Below are 15,449 nucleotides of genomic sequence, written 5' to 3'. Positions count from 1 at the left end.
TTACCACAATACTCACAAAGGGGCCCATTATAATACGACGAGGAACCGCCTCGACTGACAGCTAAAGGTGAGGATGCTGCAGGCCTGAAACGTGTATTGTTTCTCTGAGGGGCTGAAGTACGAGTCCTCTTCCCGGACTGTGCTGATGACTCCATTGGGCCTGAAAATTTCTTAGATCGATCTTGATCAACACGCTCTCTACCAGAAGATAAAACCTCCACCTCTTCCGCATCTTTGGCTCTGCCCACCAGCACATCAAATATCTCATCCTGATGGGTTACTACTTGCCTACGCAGCTCGTATCTGAGTCCAAGGGCAAATTTACGACATCGATCTCTCTCCATAGGTACCATACTGAATCCATACTTCAGCAACTTCAGGAACTCGATCTCATATTCAGAAACAGTCATGTCTCCCTGAACCAGGTCTTGAAACTGTTGTCGTCTCTGAGCTAAGTAGCGCTCTCCCAGAAAACGGCTCCGAAAGCGATCCTTAAAGAAATTCCAGGTCAAACGATCGGTAGGAACACTACTGGTCACTGACTCCCACCAAGTGTAGGCATTGCCATCTAACATCGCCACAGCACCCTGATATCTCTTAGTTGAATCCAAACCCAACTGATCCATGCGTCTCTCTGTATCCTGGAGCCAATCCTCAGCTTCAGTAGGAGCTCCACCTATCTGTCCCCCAAAAGTTCTAACTCCATTGGCAATCAAAGTCTGCGAAATAGGAACCTCAGATACAACACCAGTAGCTCTGACTGCTCCCTGTATTAACTGCAGAAATTGTCTACCAAAATTCTCATCCAAAGCAACTCCGGTAGACTCTAAATCAATATCGGTCGCTCCTATTATCGGTGTAGTCATGCCAATACCAGCGGCAGGAGGCAGATCCGTTGGGGTCGTAGGAGCATGATCACCTATCGGAGGTGGGGGATCTACCCGTATCTCATCGATCGGATCTGCGAATCGAGCCACTCGACCTCGTCCACGGCTAGTTCGACGACTACGTCTAGCACTCATTTTGATGGATCTCAAGTTTACTACAGAAGATAAAACTTAGGGTTAGATAAGCACTTGGAGTCTCAAACATAGTAAAAATCTTAATAACTTTGTGACATGGCCTTAGTAACTCGTTTTGTAAAATATTTCAAAACCGTATTTTCAATGTGGACTTATACACAGTCCGAGGGTTAAAAACCAAAAGCTCTGATACCAATAAATGTAACCCCCTAGACCCGGCCTATACGTTTCGACTAAGTCTAGTGGATCACATTATGATTATTAAAGACATTTTTCGAAACCGTTATTCCATCAATATAAAATCACATTATAAATAACATGAAATTATAAACAAATTATACTATCAAAATCCAACTCGTAATATAGTACCAATAAATAATAATTTAATTTAAAACTTGTCTTCAAATTCAATATCACAATAAACCGAGCAGTATTAGCAAAAGAGTTATCATTATAACATCCGATATTTTAAAATAAGGTCCATGTCACCAAAATAAAGTCAACTTGCCAGATAAAAACATTACAATTTGATTTACTTCAAGAGATATGTTGATCCTCCAAGTGCTCGAACCAAGGTATCTAACCAACAGTATCTGAAAGGGGAAAACATTTTCAAAAGGTGAGCCAGGCTCAGTGTGTCCCAACATTTCCATAAAATCACAATAGGTACAAATCATAGTCCAGTAATCTCACAAATTCGTAAAAGAGTTTAACTTTTTGAAAATCATAGTTTAAACCCTTTTCTGGTACACCATCAGTAGTTCCCAAAAGTATTTTCCATATAGCTTACTTTATGCACATAGCAAAAAGAAAGCCGACTTAAGGATAGGCTATGAAGCTTGTATCCTTAAGCCCAAGTCAATAAGTCCATATAGCTTACCCTAAGCACATAGCAAAGGAAAGCCGACCTAATGAAACATCTTGGGGCCCTCAAGAGTCACATTAGGCCCAGTTAGCTTGATCAGAGCTATTCCATCGTATTTCAATTCCAAAATTCAATTGCACCGTGACATAAATTCCATAAATCCAAAAACATGGTAATCATATATCATTTCAAAACAAAATTAGATAGCAGCCATATTCCATAAATTGTCACATTAAATTGGTGCATCCATAAAACAATAGCCAATGAATTCGGTGTACCACATATTAAAACCAATAAACAGTTCAATAATAAGTAGGGAACACACCTCGACAATAAGTTCAAATAGCAAATTTACTGATTGCTGGTTTCACCACGCTCTGCTACAATTTTCGAACGGGTGAATACTGGCACACGTGGTTTAACTGATCTAGAAGAGCTGGGTCGAGCTGTCGATCGATCCGGAGAGTCTCTTGTACCTTCAAACAATAATAATCTATCAGTCTCAAATCCTATTTAATTGTTCAAAGCTAGTCTTCTTAAGTATATAAGCATTTTTCGAGTTTGACTATCAATTTGGGGTATTTCGAGTCTGAATTTGGCTAAACTGATTGCGGAAACGGAATCAGGACGTCGAAAAATATAAAGTATGACTTTTCGGAAATTCAGATTCTTGGTCAAAGTCAAAGTCAACCACTTTGACCATAGATTTGGAGACCTTCGGATTCGAATTTGACAAAACGGACCACGGAAACGGATTCGGCACGTCGAAAACTATCAGGATAGGTATACTCGGAAAGGATTAACGGTCGTTTAATGCTCGGTCAAAGCCATTTTAAGTTTTGGTCAAAGAAAGTCAACGGTCAACGGTCAACGGTCAATGGTCGGGTCGGGTCAACGGTCGGGTCGGGTCAACGGTCGGGTCGGGTCAGGCCGGTCAAACCGGTTCAGACCGGTCAAACCGGTTCGAACCGGTTGAAACCGGTCAAACCGGTTCGAACCGGTTGAAACCGGTCAAACCGGTCAGAACCGGTTGAAAACCGGTTAAACCGGTTTCCAGCAGCCACTCGCCCTGCGGCGGTGCGTGTGGCGCGTGAGGCGTCCTCCGGGGCCCTAAAAATCCCGAAAAAATTTCTAAAAATTATTTTGAGCGATTTCGAGATACTTACAACGATCGGTTCAAATTTTTGAACTGCGGAGAGCTCGATTTCAAATCGGCCGAATCTTTGACTGCACCACCTCCTCACGCGCCGCCATCTACGGCGTACAAGGTTGACACCGGTGAACTCGGAACGGCACAAGGAACACGATGGTGCGGGAGGTGTCGTAAACAGAGCAACGATCAGCGGTGAATTTAAGATTTTCCCGGCGATAGAGCTAACAAAACCGTCACTACTTTGACTGGAAATTCCCGACGTTTGGCCGCGTTTCGCTTCAATTAATTTGAAGGGTTTGCTCCTCGCTCGATGATGAACACAACGGTGGTTTCAAAACAACGATCAGAATTCGGACGGCGTCGGAATCGAGTTTGGAAGTTGTGTGCGTGAGGAAGGATTTGTGAAATTGATTTCTGTTTTTCAAAACAGAAATCACGCATATAACCATTGTCTGCCGACACTCCATGGTTAAATTCAGGGCTTGGTCCCTGAATTTTCTTTAACTTTAAAACAAGCTCCAAGTTTTAAAATCTTTCAATTCAGTCCCCAAATTTTCGCCAAATTTTCGCCAAATTTTCACAATTAAACCCTCAAATTTTAATTAAATATTATTTTGAAAATCGGGTTGTTACACTGAAAACCGCTGGGAAGAAATAAAGGAAGAATCCAGTGAATATGAAGAAGCTGAGGAACCTCTTTTGGCTGAGGATGATGACATGTTCGATGGTGATGAAGTTGATTTCAATATTGATGAATATCTGACACAGTATCAACCTACCCCTCACATACAAAATATTTATGAAACAATGAGGGCACCTGAATTCCCGGAGATGCCACATTTAACTTCAGGCTACATGATTGAATCGTCCGATAACTCTGGTGAATTAGCAGTTGGGAAGCAATACAGAGGGAAAAAAAGAAGCTACATTAGCGATTAAAGAGTATTGCATAAGAGGCCATGTAGATTGCAAGGTTGCAGAGTCCAACCATAAAACTTTGTATGCGAAGTATGTTAAATATGAGCCCAAGTGTAAGTGGCTGATCAGAGTGTCCAAAATGCAGAGGCAAGATACTTGGGTCATTACAAGGTACAATGATCCACACACAAGTTTGCAAAACTCTATTGAACAAGACCACCGACTACTGGACTCCGATGTAATTTGTCAATATGTGAAGTTTTTGGTTGAACAAAATCCAAGGATCCCTTGCTCAGTGTTAGCTGCATCTATTTGAGACCAGTTTGGATATAATGTAAAATACAAACATGTTTGGCATGCGAATGACAAGGCAATGAGGTTGATATATGGTGATTGGGATATATCATGCAATGAGTTACTTGATTTGTTACGAGCTATGAAATAATTCATACCTGGAACCATCGTGAAGTCTCAGACCATACATATATACAACCGAGAATGTCAACTTGTTCAAGGGAAGAGAATATTCCATAGACCTTTTTGGGCATTCAAGTCTTGTATAGAAGGTTTTCCATTTTGCAAACGTATGGTCCAAGTAGATGGTACGTGGTTATACGGTCAATACAGACATATATTATTAATAGAAGTTGCGTATGATGGTCAACGAAATATATTCCCAATTGCATTCGCCATCGTTGAAGGAGAAACGAGAGAGGCTTGAGACTTCTTTCTGACTAATCTACATAAATATGGGGTCCGAGAAGAGGAGTTTCCTTGATATCCGATCGAGGAACATGCCTTTTGGCAGCAATTAAACGACCGGGAAGTCATTGGACACCTCCGCACGCATATCCCACATATTGTATCTGTCATATTGGTAAGAATTGTATTGAGAAGTTTAATAACGACCATATTCGTAGGGAGATAGTCAGCATGGGTAAGTTTTATTTTTAGCATTTGTACCCATTTATGTGTTTGTTTATAAATTGACTTTAACACAATATCTATTTTGAAACAGAATATGAACTACGCTAACCAAATTTTGACAAGAGATTGGAGGATTTGAAGGCTACAAATGAGCGCATTTGGAATTGGGCGTCGAAAATCGAGCGGGAGAAGTGGTCGCAAGCATATGATGGTGGTTAGAGATACGAACAGATGACTACAAACCTTGCTGAGGCCATTAATTCAGTACTAAAAGGTACACACCATCTCCTAATGGTGAGTGCGGTGAAAGAAACATACTTTAGGTTGGCTAAAGTTTGGTCTGATAAAGGGAAAGAAATCGAGTATATGATAAATCGAGGTAAAATCTGGGCTCCGACGGTGGTAGAAGCAATGAAACCAAATGAGCGTATAACAACCTCAATGTTTGTTCATGACATCGATCGAATTAGACATACTTTTGTTGTCATTGTATGCATACGTCGCAACGAAGGAGCATATCGAGAATCAATTACTGTTAATTTACGACAAAGATGGTGTGATTGTAGCCGCTTTCAAACGTGGAGATATATGTGTGCTCATGCAGTCACTGCATGTATATATACTGCAATCAATTCATACACTTATGTTGATGAATGCTTTCACCTACAGATGATATTAAATATATACAACCATGAGTTCATACCGATCCCAAATGAATCTTATTGGGAGAACCGAGATCATGATGAATGGTTGCTAAATCCACTACTTCGTAGAAGTCCCACGGGTCGGTCGGAATCTACTTGTATTCATACTAGTACGGATATCCATATTAGAGAGGAAGGTCAACCGAAGAGATGTGGATTATGTAGAGGTGAAGGTCATTCAAAAAGAAATTGTCCAAACCTTCCACACTACATGCCTCAACAGTAATCTTATTTCTATTTGATAATGAAACTGTATTTGTTTATAAATTGTTATACTCAATTCAATGATTCGAATATATATATATATATATATATCACTTAAAGTTTAAAACGTCAATTTTAACTCCTTACTGAAATGAAATTTTTTTACTAAAGGTTTCGAACTTTAATAGTAAAAAACTCAATTTAAGTGTAATGATATAATTTATTAATAATGATTTAATGATTTACTACTGATTTAACAATGATTTGATAATAATAATTTAATAAGTATTTGATAATAATAATTACTAATAATGATTTGAACTTTAATGATTTAATAATAATTACTACTAATTTTATAGCATTTTTGATTTTTTAAATGCCAAACAAATTTGTTAATTAATTTTTATAAATTTGTAGATTATATTCGATTCAATTACTAGAATATATATACATATTTATTACTTAAAGTTTAAAACGTTAATTTCAACTCCTTACTGAAATGAAAATTTTTTACTAAAAGTTTCGAACTTTAATAGTAAAAAACTCAATTAAAGTGTAATGATATGATTTATTAATAATGATTTAATGATTTATTATTAATGATTTAATAATAATGATTTAATAATTTAATGATTTGATTTAATAATGATTTAATAATGATCGAATAATAAATGATTGGAAATTTAATGATTTAATAATGATTACTACTAATTTTATAACATTTTTTATTTCTTAAATGCAAAACAAATTTCTTAATTAAGTTTTATAAATTTGTAGATTATATTCTATTCATTTAAACAATTAATCTATTAATTTATTAATGTATACGAAAATAATATATGAATTAACAATTAATCTATTAATTTAAACAAGAATAATATATGAATAAAATTTTAAAAACCAATAATTGTTTCCCCCATATGAATGCTTTCCAAATGCATGCATGCATATGCAGTGACACCTGAACAGTAAAAAAAAAGTCGATTACCATGCTGCACATTTGAAAAAAAATCACATGCATTTATCAAAATCTGACATTAATTTATTAAAAAAAACCCAAAAACTGTTGTTCGCTCTCTCTCCACGTGAAAGCTTTTAGCTTTTGCCATTTTCAATGTATTTAAATTTAACTTTATATTTAAAAAACTAAAATATAAATGATTTAGTAATGATTTATTAATTATTAATTTAATAGTGATTACTAAAGATACCAATAATGATTATTAATGAATAATATGATTAGTACTCATGATTACTAATAATGATTTATTAATTATTATTAATTTAATGATTTGATATTTAATGATTTAGTAATGATATGATTTAGTAATGATTATTAATAATATTTTATTATTAATATTTAATGATTTAATACAAATGATTTAATTATGATTATTAATAATGAAATTATAATAATTATTACTAAAAATGATTTAATAGTAAAAAACTCAATTTAATAGTAATGATATTTGATTCATCTACTTAAATTTAAATAATTATTACAACTCTTGACGGTGTCGGGGTGTTGTTGAACAATAATGTCGAGGCGTACGTCGGTTTCGTTGTGGTCATTACACTCGTTCAGGAGTTTGTTCTTCATAACCAACCTGCTCATTCATTGAGGGCATAGGTTCCGGTATTGTAAATATATGCCCACCAGCACTATGCTCTCCCATCTGATCAAAATCATTTGTTTCCCCAAACATGGGAGAGAACATGGGTGATTGATGAGGAACAAGCTGAGGAGTGTAGGGCGTAACACCAGAATCACCAAACACTTGATTAAATGATCTTGTCTGATCAAAAGATTCTGGTGGGATTATCCATTGCCTCTTGTTCTGCTCCACGGTGAGAAGAACTCCCACTCCAGTCATTCTTGGTTTCTCGGGTTTACCAAATTTTTTTTACACTCTATAAATTGTTGTCTTTCCATGTTCCCAAAAATAATTTAGGTAATCTGAACTCTGGAAGTCAAAGTCATCTGCTTGTATGGGAGTGAGCGTTGGCAAGTATGAACCCTTGTTGTTCCAATTATTTATATAGTTGTCATACCTCAAGACCAATCCTCACCGACCCTACCCCGCCCATCTAATTTTTGAAGAGAGTCATGATTCTCTGGAATTCCTTGAATAAGTTGGTGGAAGCCGAACTACCTCAACACTCTATCGGAAAATTGGAACTCCACAAATGCGAAATGGATCAATGGTGTAACAACACACCAATATTGACAACCCTCCCAGACATATTACGGTACGCACGACATAATTTCTCTATCATCGTGCGACCTCCAAATAAACTATAAAACAAAATTATATAGTTATTATTTAATTAAATAATTATAAAATTCAACTAAATAAATAAACAACAATATTATAATATAAACATAATAATAAATAAATTCGCTAATTAATTTTATATATACCTCAACTTTGCATTCGATGTTAATCTTAAACCTAAACTCTTTCACGTTATTGTGTGAAAACCCCGTTCTTTCTATTTTATGCCTCCATCTGTATACCAATCAAAATAAATTTCTGTAATTATTTTTCCTTTACAAAATATTCTTTAATTAATTTAAGATCAAATATTTTAAATAAAAAAAATTACCTTCCGGTAAGAGGAAAGTCAATTGCAGTTCGACTAATCGGTGTTAACCATGGAATTATGTACCATGCCCATGATTGTAATAACATCGTACATCCACCGATTTCAGACGTATACTCATCATTTACAAGTAATAACGGCTTGCACATCTCGCGATACAAGAACACCAATATTGTTGATCCCCAACTATACTGACGGTTCATAAAGAAGTTACAAAAAAAAGGAAGATATTCTATATGGACAAGATTATTGGATTTATCAGACATCAAGATTTCGCCGATCAACCGCAATATATATGCTCGAGTTGTATATATAATGTCTTGCTCACTACACTGAGGATCGAGCTTAAACTCATTTGACAACCAGGATAACCTCAGCCGTGACCCTTTTGTTAAATCTTTGTGTGGTACATTCCCAAGGTACTGCTCACATATTGCAAACACGTTAAGATCAATATTTCCCACCACTGCCATTCCATTTGTAGGAACACCGAGTTGTAAAGCCACATCCTCCAAAGTGATCGTACATTCACCACACGGAAGATGAAAAGTATGAGTTTCTGGTCTCCACCGTTCAATTAATGCACTGATCAAATTAACCGGGGACCAAACTAAATTCTCTTACAAAAGCGACATCATAAAAACCGACTATTTTTAAATTATCGATAATACGTTGATCTGGCATCTCACAATTGATAAGTCGAGGACGAAGGACTCATTGTTCGTCATCCTGCTATTTTTTAATCTATGTAATTAGAATTATTCATCATTCTCAAATAAAAAAATATTCGATCATAATACCAGTTCTCCCAAATGACTCGAAATGTGTCGATCGTCTAGTCTCAAAAGAACATTTTCTTCTGTCATGTTTCAACAAATCTAGAAAAAAAAAATATTACACTCAAATACAACTTAATATGTTGAAAAAAATAAACGGAGTTCACATGGGAAACAAGAGAGAACTTACGTGTTTTTTAACAACGTTAAACTTAACTCAGAAAATTATCATTGTAAACCTACTTCAAGCAAAGCAACAACTCCAATTGTTGACGATCCTTACACTATTTTATAGATTTGCTTATGTAAATTTAACACCGACTCATATGCACAATGAAATGCAAATCTAAGCCCCTCTTATAAACATAACTGAATGCATTATTTGGGTCTATTCGACCATTCCCAGCGCATGCAGAAATAAATTCGCCCCCCATGTGAAGAAGACGCCGAGAAATCCACCCCCATGCTGAAGAAGACGCCGAGAAATTCTAGTAGCATGCATGCACGATTCATACGTCCAGGCCCCCCACATGCAGCTTTTCTCTGCTCACCCCTGGCACATGCAACAGCAACACATGCAACAACAGCTTTCTCTGCTCACCCCCGTGATTTCCCACGTCCATGCCCACATGTAGAGCTCCCACATGCAACAGCAGCAACACCTCAGGCAGCATCAGTGTCGCAGCTCGCACATGCAGCAGGGGCGGTTTCAGTTTCGCAGCAAAGTTGAAGACGCCGAGAGATCCCACGTAATGCATGTAACCCTGTAGCATTCACCCCATTTGGAGAAATAATCGAGTGACTGCATTTTTTTGGGAATTAAACATTCCCACATGTATTATCTGGGCACTTTTGCCTTCTCTTGACCATCACTTGTGACTTGTTACGATATATCATTATGTAATTTTAACATATATGAAGCGAAATGACACGATTATTAACTATTAATAAAACGATTTCTTTTAACACACAAAAATTTAAAAACGATAATTTAATTTAAGATTAAAAAATGACGGAAATCGAATATGACAAAAATGTTATAAAAATATAATATTCCAATATTTCATACATGGGTTCCAGGAGCATAACGTAGCAGAAAAATACTCGTAAATCTTAAACTGCAGTAAACAAAAGAGCAGCATCTAAACAGAAAGCTGCGAATAATCCTTGACAGGTTATGGACTTTGCTCAAAATTGAACATCTGGAATTGACACTCTACAGACAAAATGGGAGAAATAAATTTAATAGTCGAGTATTCCTCAACAAAACCAAAAAATTAGAGCCGCAAGTGTCTTATAAGTCGGAATATTTTTTACATAGCTCTGTATAAAATAACAATATGATACGAAATCAAACATGAGAAATAAAATAAAAGAAGTAAAGCAAGTAGAGGAATTTCGATCATATCCGTATCATAGTCGAAACACTTATCTTTGTCCAACACATACTAATTACAGATAACATAGCTAGTGCATAAACCAACTGCAGATTATTGATGTCATTTTCAATAAAATGGCAGAATGAGTAAGTTGAATGTTACTTGGAATCCGGCATGGAAATTAAGAGTTGGTTGTAAAAATAGGGAACCAAGGGTTATTTTTTGACGACTTAATAAAAAATTAAGTATGAGGGTTCGATTGGTTGTAAAAGTATGGAGGTTTTGGTCATGGGTGGTTAGCCGATCACACGTCGTTTGGTGTTTGGATGATTAACGGTGTTGGTGGCGGCCGGTGGTGGCAACGGGATTAAAATTAAAGTTTTAAAACTTTTGGTTTTTTTTTTTGTAAGAATTGAAAAAAATTAAGGTTTTTAAAATATATTTTTTATTTTAAATAAAAATTCTCAAAATTAGAAAAATATGATTCGTGTCAATTAACGGATATTTTCAATGGTGGTTAACGTCCGGATACCTAAAATGGTAATGGAGAAAACGTTAGACACCTATTCTTAACGAAAAATTCTTAGACACTAAAACGATTTTCGGGACAAACTTATTTTTGTATTAAGCCTTTTTTGACAAAAAAATGTATTAAGGGCCAAAACGATAATTCAGGTATAGTGCAGGGGCAATTTGTGTATAAAATTCAAAATAATAATTATTTATTTATCTAGGGATAGTCGTTTTCGATTCTTCTATATATTAAAAGAGAAAACGCTCTTATTTCACTTTCATTCTTTCACAGCTCGTCCCTCCACTTTCTCTCCTCCAGATCTGATCTCAAAACAATACAGGTAATTTCAAAACTTTAACCTTAGATCCCATTTTCTTCTTTTAAAGGTTTAGTGTTTCATCCACTGGTTCATTCATTCATTTCTTGTTTTACGATCTTTTTGTTTACCGTATCTGGTTTGATGTTTTTCACCTTGGCTACGCATTTTTATTTGTTTTTCATTTTTTTGATGTGATATAGAGAACCTATTTTTTTTATCGTGCTGTCTGTATCGATTTCTGTAATCATATTATTTGGATTTTTAATGTATTAAAAATATTAGGTTTTTCGTTTCATATTTTTTAAAATTTTATGATTATTACACGGGACATCCTGTGAAATTATGATTTCTATGTGCTTTTGATTGTTTTATCTTTGAAGTTTAATTTTTATTTTTGATTGAAGTAGATAGTTCTTCATTGCTATTGTTGAAAAGTTGAAATGTAAATGGCCTTCGATAGTGAAGTTTAGGAAATTTACGGAACAAATATCAAATTGTGCAGGGGCTTCTTTGTTGTGTTTTATTTGACATGTTTCAGTGGGTATATGAGGTTCCTTTCATTTCATTTAACATATGTAATACGCCACATATAATTCCTATTGACTTGTAAGAAAGGCAACGCTACCTTTTGCTTTGTTGGGGGTAGTGGTGTTTCTTGAAATATTTTTACCGTTTTACGGTAGGTATGATGTATTTTCTGTTATTGAGTATTCAATTATGAATGAGATATATGTCCTGTACTCGAATCAAACAATGAAATGTAAAGGAGGTGATATAAAAACAAGAACCGATTGATATAATGAACAGATGTTCATGTGAGCATGTGACCTTATAATGTGTGATGTTATGCTTTATGGCTAAGCATTGGCGCATTTTGTTGTCCAGCATGAAAAGAAAATATCTTTTTATGGGAGTTATATTCAAGCCCAAGGTTTCGAGAAATAACATCAATGAAAATTTTCTTTATCAATTATTGTAATGAGAATTCTTTTGATGTGCTTGGTTTGCTCCCTTTCTTCTGCTTATACTGAACTGTGTTGTTTAAAATTTCCTTTAGTTGTATAATGTGCTTGATTTATAGATTCATTCCATCTTCCTCGGCTCCTGTCCCTTTTCTACTTTTTAAAACCAGATCATATATTCTTACTTTGTGCTATTTGTTTCCTCCCTCCCTGTGTGATAGACTTTGAACTTTATTTGCTTGTAAGTTGGAAAATATGGGCCGTGGAGTTAGCTGTGGTGGTGGGCAGAGCTCATTGGGCTATCTGTTTGGGAATGGAGAAGCTCCAAAACCAGCCGCAAACAATTCCCAAGGTGCTTCAACTGAAGCACCACCAGTTTCAAAACCTGTTCCTGCTGCTCATGCACCTGCTGCTGAGCCAGCAGATAGAGCCAATCAGATTCCTGCTGGTATTAACAGTACCTCCTCAAACAATTATCTCCGTGCTGATGGTCAGAACACTGGCAATTTTATTACGGTATAACTCATTTAATGATCTCTTTATGAGTCCTTCAATTATTATGATACTTAAAAGCTTGCCCTTTTGTTTTTTTTAAGTTGTCATACTTCATTTAAGTTCATGGCATTTTCTATTTGTTTTTCCACCAATCTTTCATTTAACAATATGAAACATGACAAAGATAGGGTTGCAGAATAAATGTCTGGGTAGTTAAGAAGAGCCAGTTATGTACCTTTCATAAATGCCTTGAAAATAAGATTTATACTTATTTGGAACTTGAATTTCATTGGGGAGAAACTAGTAGTGAGGAATTGATGCGTATCAAAGTTCTTGGAATTAGGTTGTTGGCTTTGAATTATTTCTTAGTTAATTTTTGTTTGGATTTGTTATTTTTACGCTTTTCGGTAATTACTGTTAGAAGTTGGTTGAAGTCTATAATGTTTTGTTCCAAGTGTCCATCTCTCTTCCCTCAGCCCTACTGGTAAATGACCAAAAAACTTTGTAGAAATAACCATTTTCGAAGAGTTGGCTTTGAAAATAGATAATTGGATCCGTTCGTCTTGTTGGAAGCTTCATCAAAGCACTTATATTATGCTTGTAAAACTTGCCGGAAGATCAATACTTGCTTCGGTGGTGTCATTGAAACTGTATTTTGTTGGATGCAGGATCGACCTTCAACCAAGGTTCATGCAGCCCCTGGAGGTGGGTCATCTCTGAACTACCTCTTCGGTGGGGGACCTGGTGATAGTAAATGAGATCGTGCCTTCATATATCTTGATAGGTGGGGTATTGTTTGTTGATTCTCGGGGAAGCCATAGATTCTGAATGATGCTGTTTTCGGATCTTTTAATATAAGCAGCGGAAACTTGCTGCTGTTGCTTGTGTAATATACAGGCTTTTGTTGTGTGCTTGTTTGGTAATGTTTCAATCAAGAGTTCTCCAGATTAGATGCAAAAACATCTATTGCAGAGCTCCGTTACCCTGGGGAAAAAAAACAATGTTATATTTCTTATTCTAAATTGTCATGTTATCATGCCCCCGTTTTCTCTTAAAGGTAGAATATTGTTCTAAATTCAAATTAAATAAAATTTATTCAATGAATGGGTAATGGGCCCAAGTTCGATCTTGTCCTTGTCGTAATGGGCCCAGATGGTCACTATTTCCTATTCATCAATGAGAAAATCGAATGATAATATATTCCAAATGATCTTTGTAGATACTTATAAGTTTAATAAAATTCTATGTATATGAAAGTTTTATCTTGAAAATTTATTGAGCGACTTTGATGGTTAAAGAAAATTTTATTATTTTTAAGGTTTGATATGAATACGTTGTCAATAATTAAGAAAAAATATGAATAAATATTATTACAATCAATCCAAACTATAAAAAAATTAACCCGAAACATAATATACATAAATGGGAGCATTTAATCAATGCTAAACTCATTAATGGGGACCTCTTCTAATCAAACCTAATCTTTCCATTGCCTTTGGTGTCAGAGTCAAAGCATGCACTAAGACGAGCAAATGATGATAATTAAGATAATAAAGTTCCATCAACATCATATCACCTATGACATCATGTTTTATTATTGAATAATTAAAAATCTTTTCAAAGAAGTGTACGGATACATGTCTATATAAAAACTCATTAAATATTGTTTAGTCCTAAAGTAAATCTAGTCAAAACTCCAAGACTTGGAATATTCCAATTAACATGAACCACTTTATAAATGAAAAAGAGATTAGTGGTACATGATTCCGTTCTAAACTTTTTACAACTGCTCTCATTCCTTACTTTGTCCCGTTCAACTTGCCCCTCCACTGCATCTAAATGACGGGGGATCACTAAATTATGTGAAATCAACTATATTATTTCTACTTCTCCAACCATCTGTGCACCCATATTTGGCAGAAATTTGTACGGGCACCCAACTCCTTTGTTGCTCCACTCCTTGGAGATGTGTTGACGGTTGAAGCAAATCAATGGCGGTTCCATTCGGACCCGAGCCTCGGAAATATCCATCTGCCACTAGTTCACTATTAGCAGCATCAGCAGACCCTGTTTGGCCAACTTCCATGGGGTTCATTCCACAACAATAAATGCCATTAGCTTTTTGCGAAGAATATGGGGGATGGCAAGCTTCATTGATAAAGGGCTTAATCATTTGAGTCCCGTGATTGAGCTGACGGAAGAGAGGGAGCATAATCCGAGTGTGAAACACCCGATAACTCTTTTACTGTTGATCATGCATAAGGTGCATTGAAATGTCATTGTTTGTCATTGATATTCCCGTGAAAGAAAGATTTTGGTAGCAACTGCCCATTTACGATTGATATTGCTGACTGAGGATTATAAATTGGTTTCTCTTCGGGTTTAACCCCATCACCATTCTCGTATCTTTCGTGATAAACAACAAAGTCGTTCGAGACAGCAAAAGGCGTTGTTTTCGGTATGGAAGTCCTAAAAAATTTGGTACCTGAGAGGACAAGTAGGTGGCAATTTGTTCAATTTTGACAATGAGAGATCAGTTACTATCAGTTCCAATGAAATGGAGAGTAAAGTCCGGGACACTGCTACCAAATTGTTGATCGAATGACA

The 15,449-nt window shown here is 35.7% G+C and overlaps 1 protein-coding gene across 4 annotated transcripts; it reads left to right on the top strand.

Annotated features, from left to right (window-relative positions):
* Positions 1-10,967: 10,967 nt before the first annotated feature.
* On the top strand, positions 10,968-13,893 carry LOC120150305 (protein SPIRAL1-like 2). 4 transcript variants are annotated; one of them, XM_039162995.1, is made up of 3 exons: positions 10,968-10,979; positions 12,569-12,863; positions 13,511-13,893. In XM_039162995.1, exons 2-3 carry the CDS (start codon positions 12,603-12,605, stop codon positions 13,598-13,600), a joined length of 351 nt encoding a protein of 116 aa, XP_039018926.1. In that variant the 5' UTR covers positions 10,968-10,979; positions 12,569-12,602; the 3' UTR covers positions 13,601-13,893. The 4 variants fall into 4 exon arrangements, with proteins under 4 accessions (XP_039018926.1, XP_039018923.1, XP_039018924.1 ...); XM_039162992.1 differs by lacking the exon at positions 10,968-10,979 and adding an exon at positions 11,325-11,406; XM_039162993.1 differs by lacking the exon at positions 10,968-10,979 and adding an exon at positions 11,328-11,406 and having other exon boundaries at positions 12,594-12,863.
* Positions 13,894-15,449: the final 1,556 nt, after the last annotated feature.

The sequence above is a fragment of the Hibiscus syriacus genome, unplaced genomic scaffold (genome assembly GCF_006381635.1).
Source record: "Hibiscus syriacus cultivar Baekdansim isolate YM2019G1 unplaced genomic scaffold, ASM638163v2 tig00111022_pilon, whole genome shotgun sequence".
In the NCBI taxonomy this organism is placed as follows: domain Eukaryota; kingdom Viridiplantae; phylum Streptophyta; class Magnoliopsida; order Malvales; family Malvaceae; genus Hibiscus; species Hibiscus syriacus.
This window is presented reverse-complemented; position numbering and strand designations above follow the sequence as displayed.

What these genes read in the sequence shown, in the direction of transcription:
- LOC120150305 (XM_039162995.1), top strand. Translation starts at nt 12,603, where the DNA reads ATGGGCCGTGGAGTTAGCTGTGGTGGTGGGCAGAGCTCATTGGGCTAT. An exon ending in ACACTGGCAATTTTATTACG is followed by an intron (nt 12,864 to 13,510) that starts GTATAACTCATT and finishes TGTTGGATGCAG; the next exon opens with GATCGACCTTCAACCAAGGT.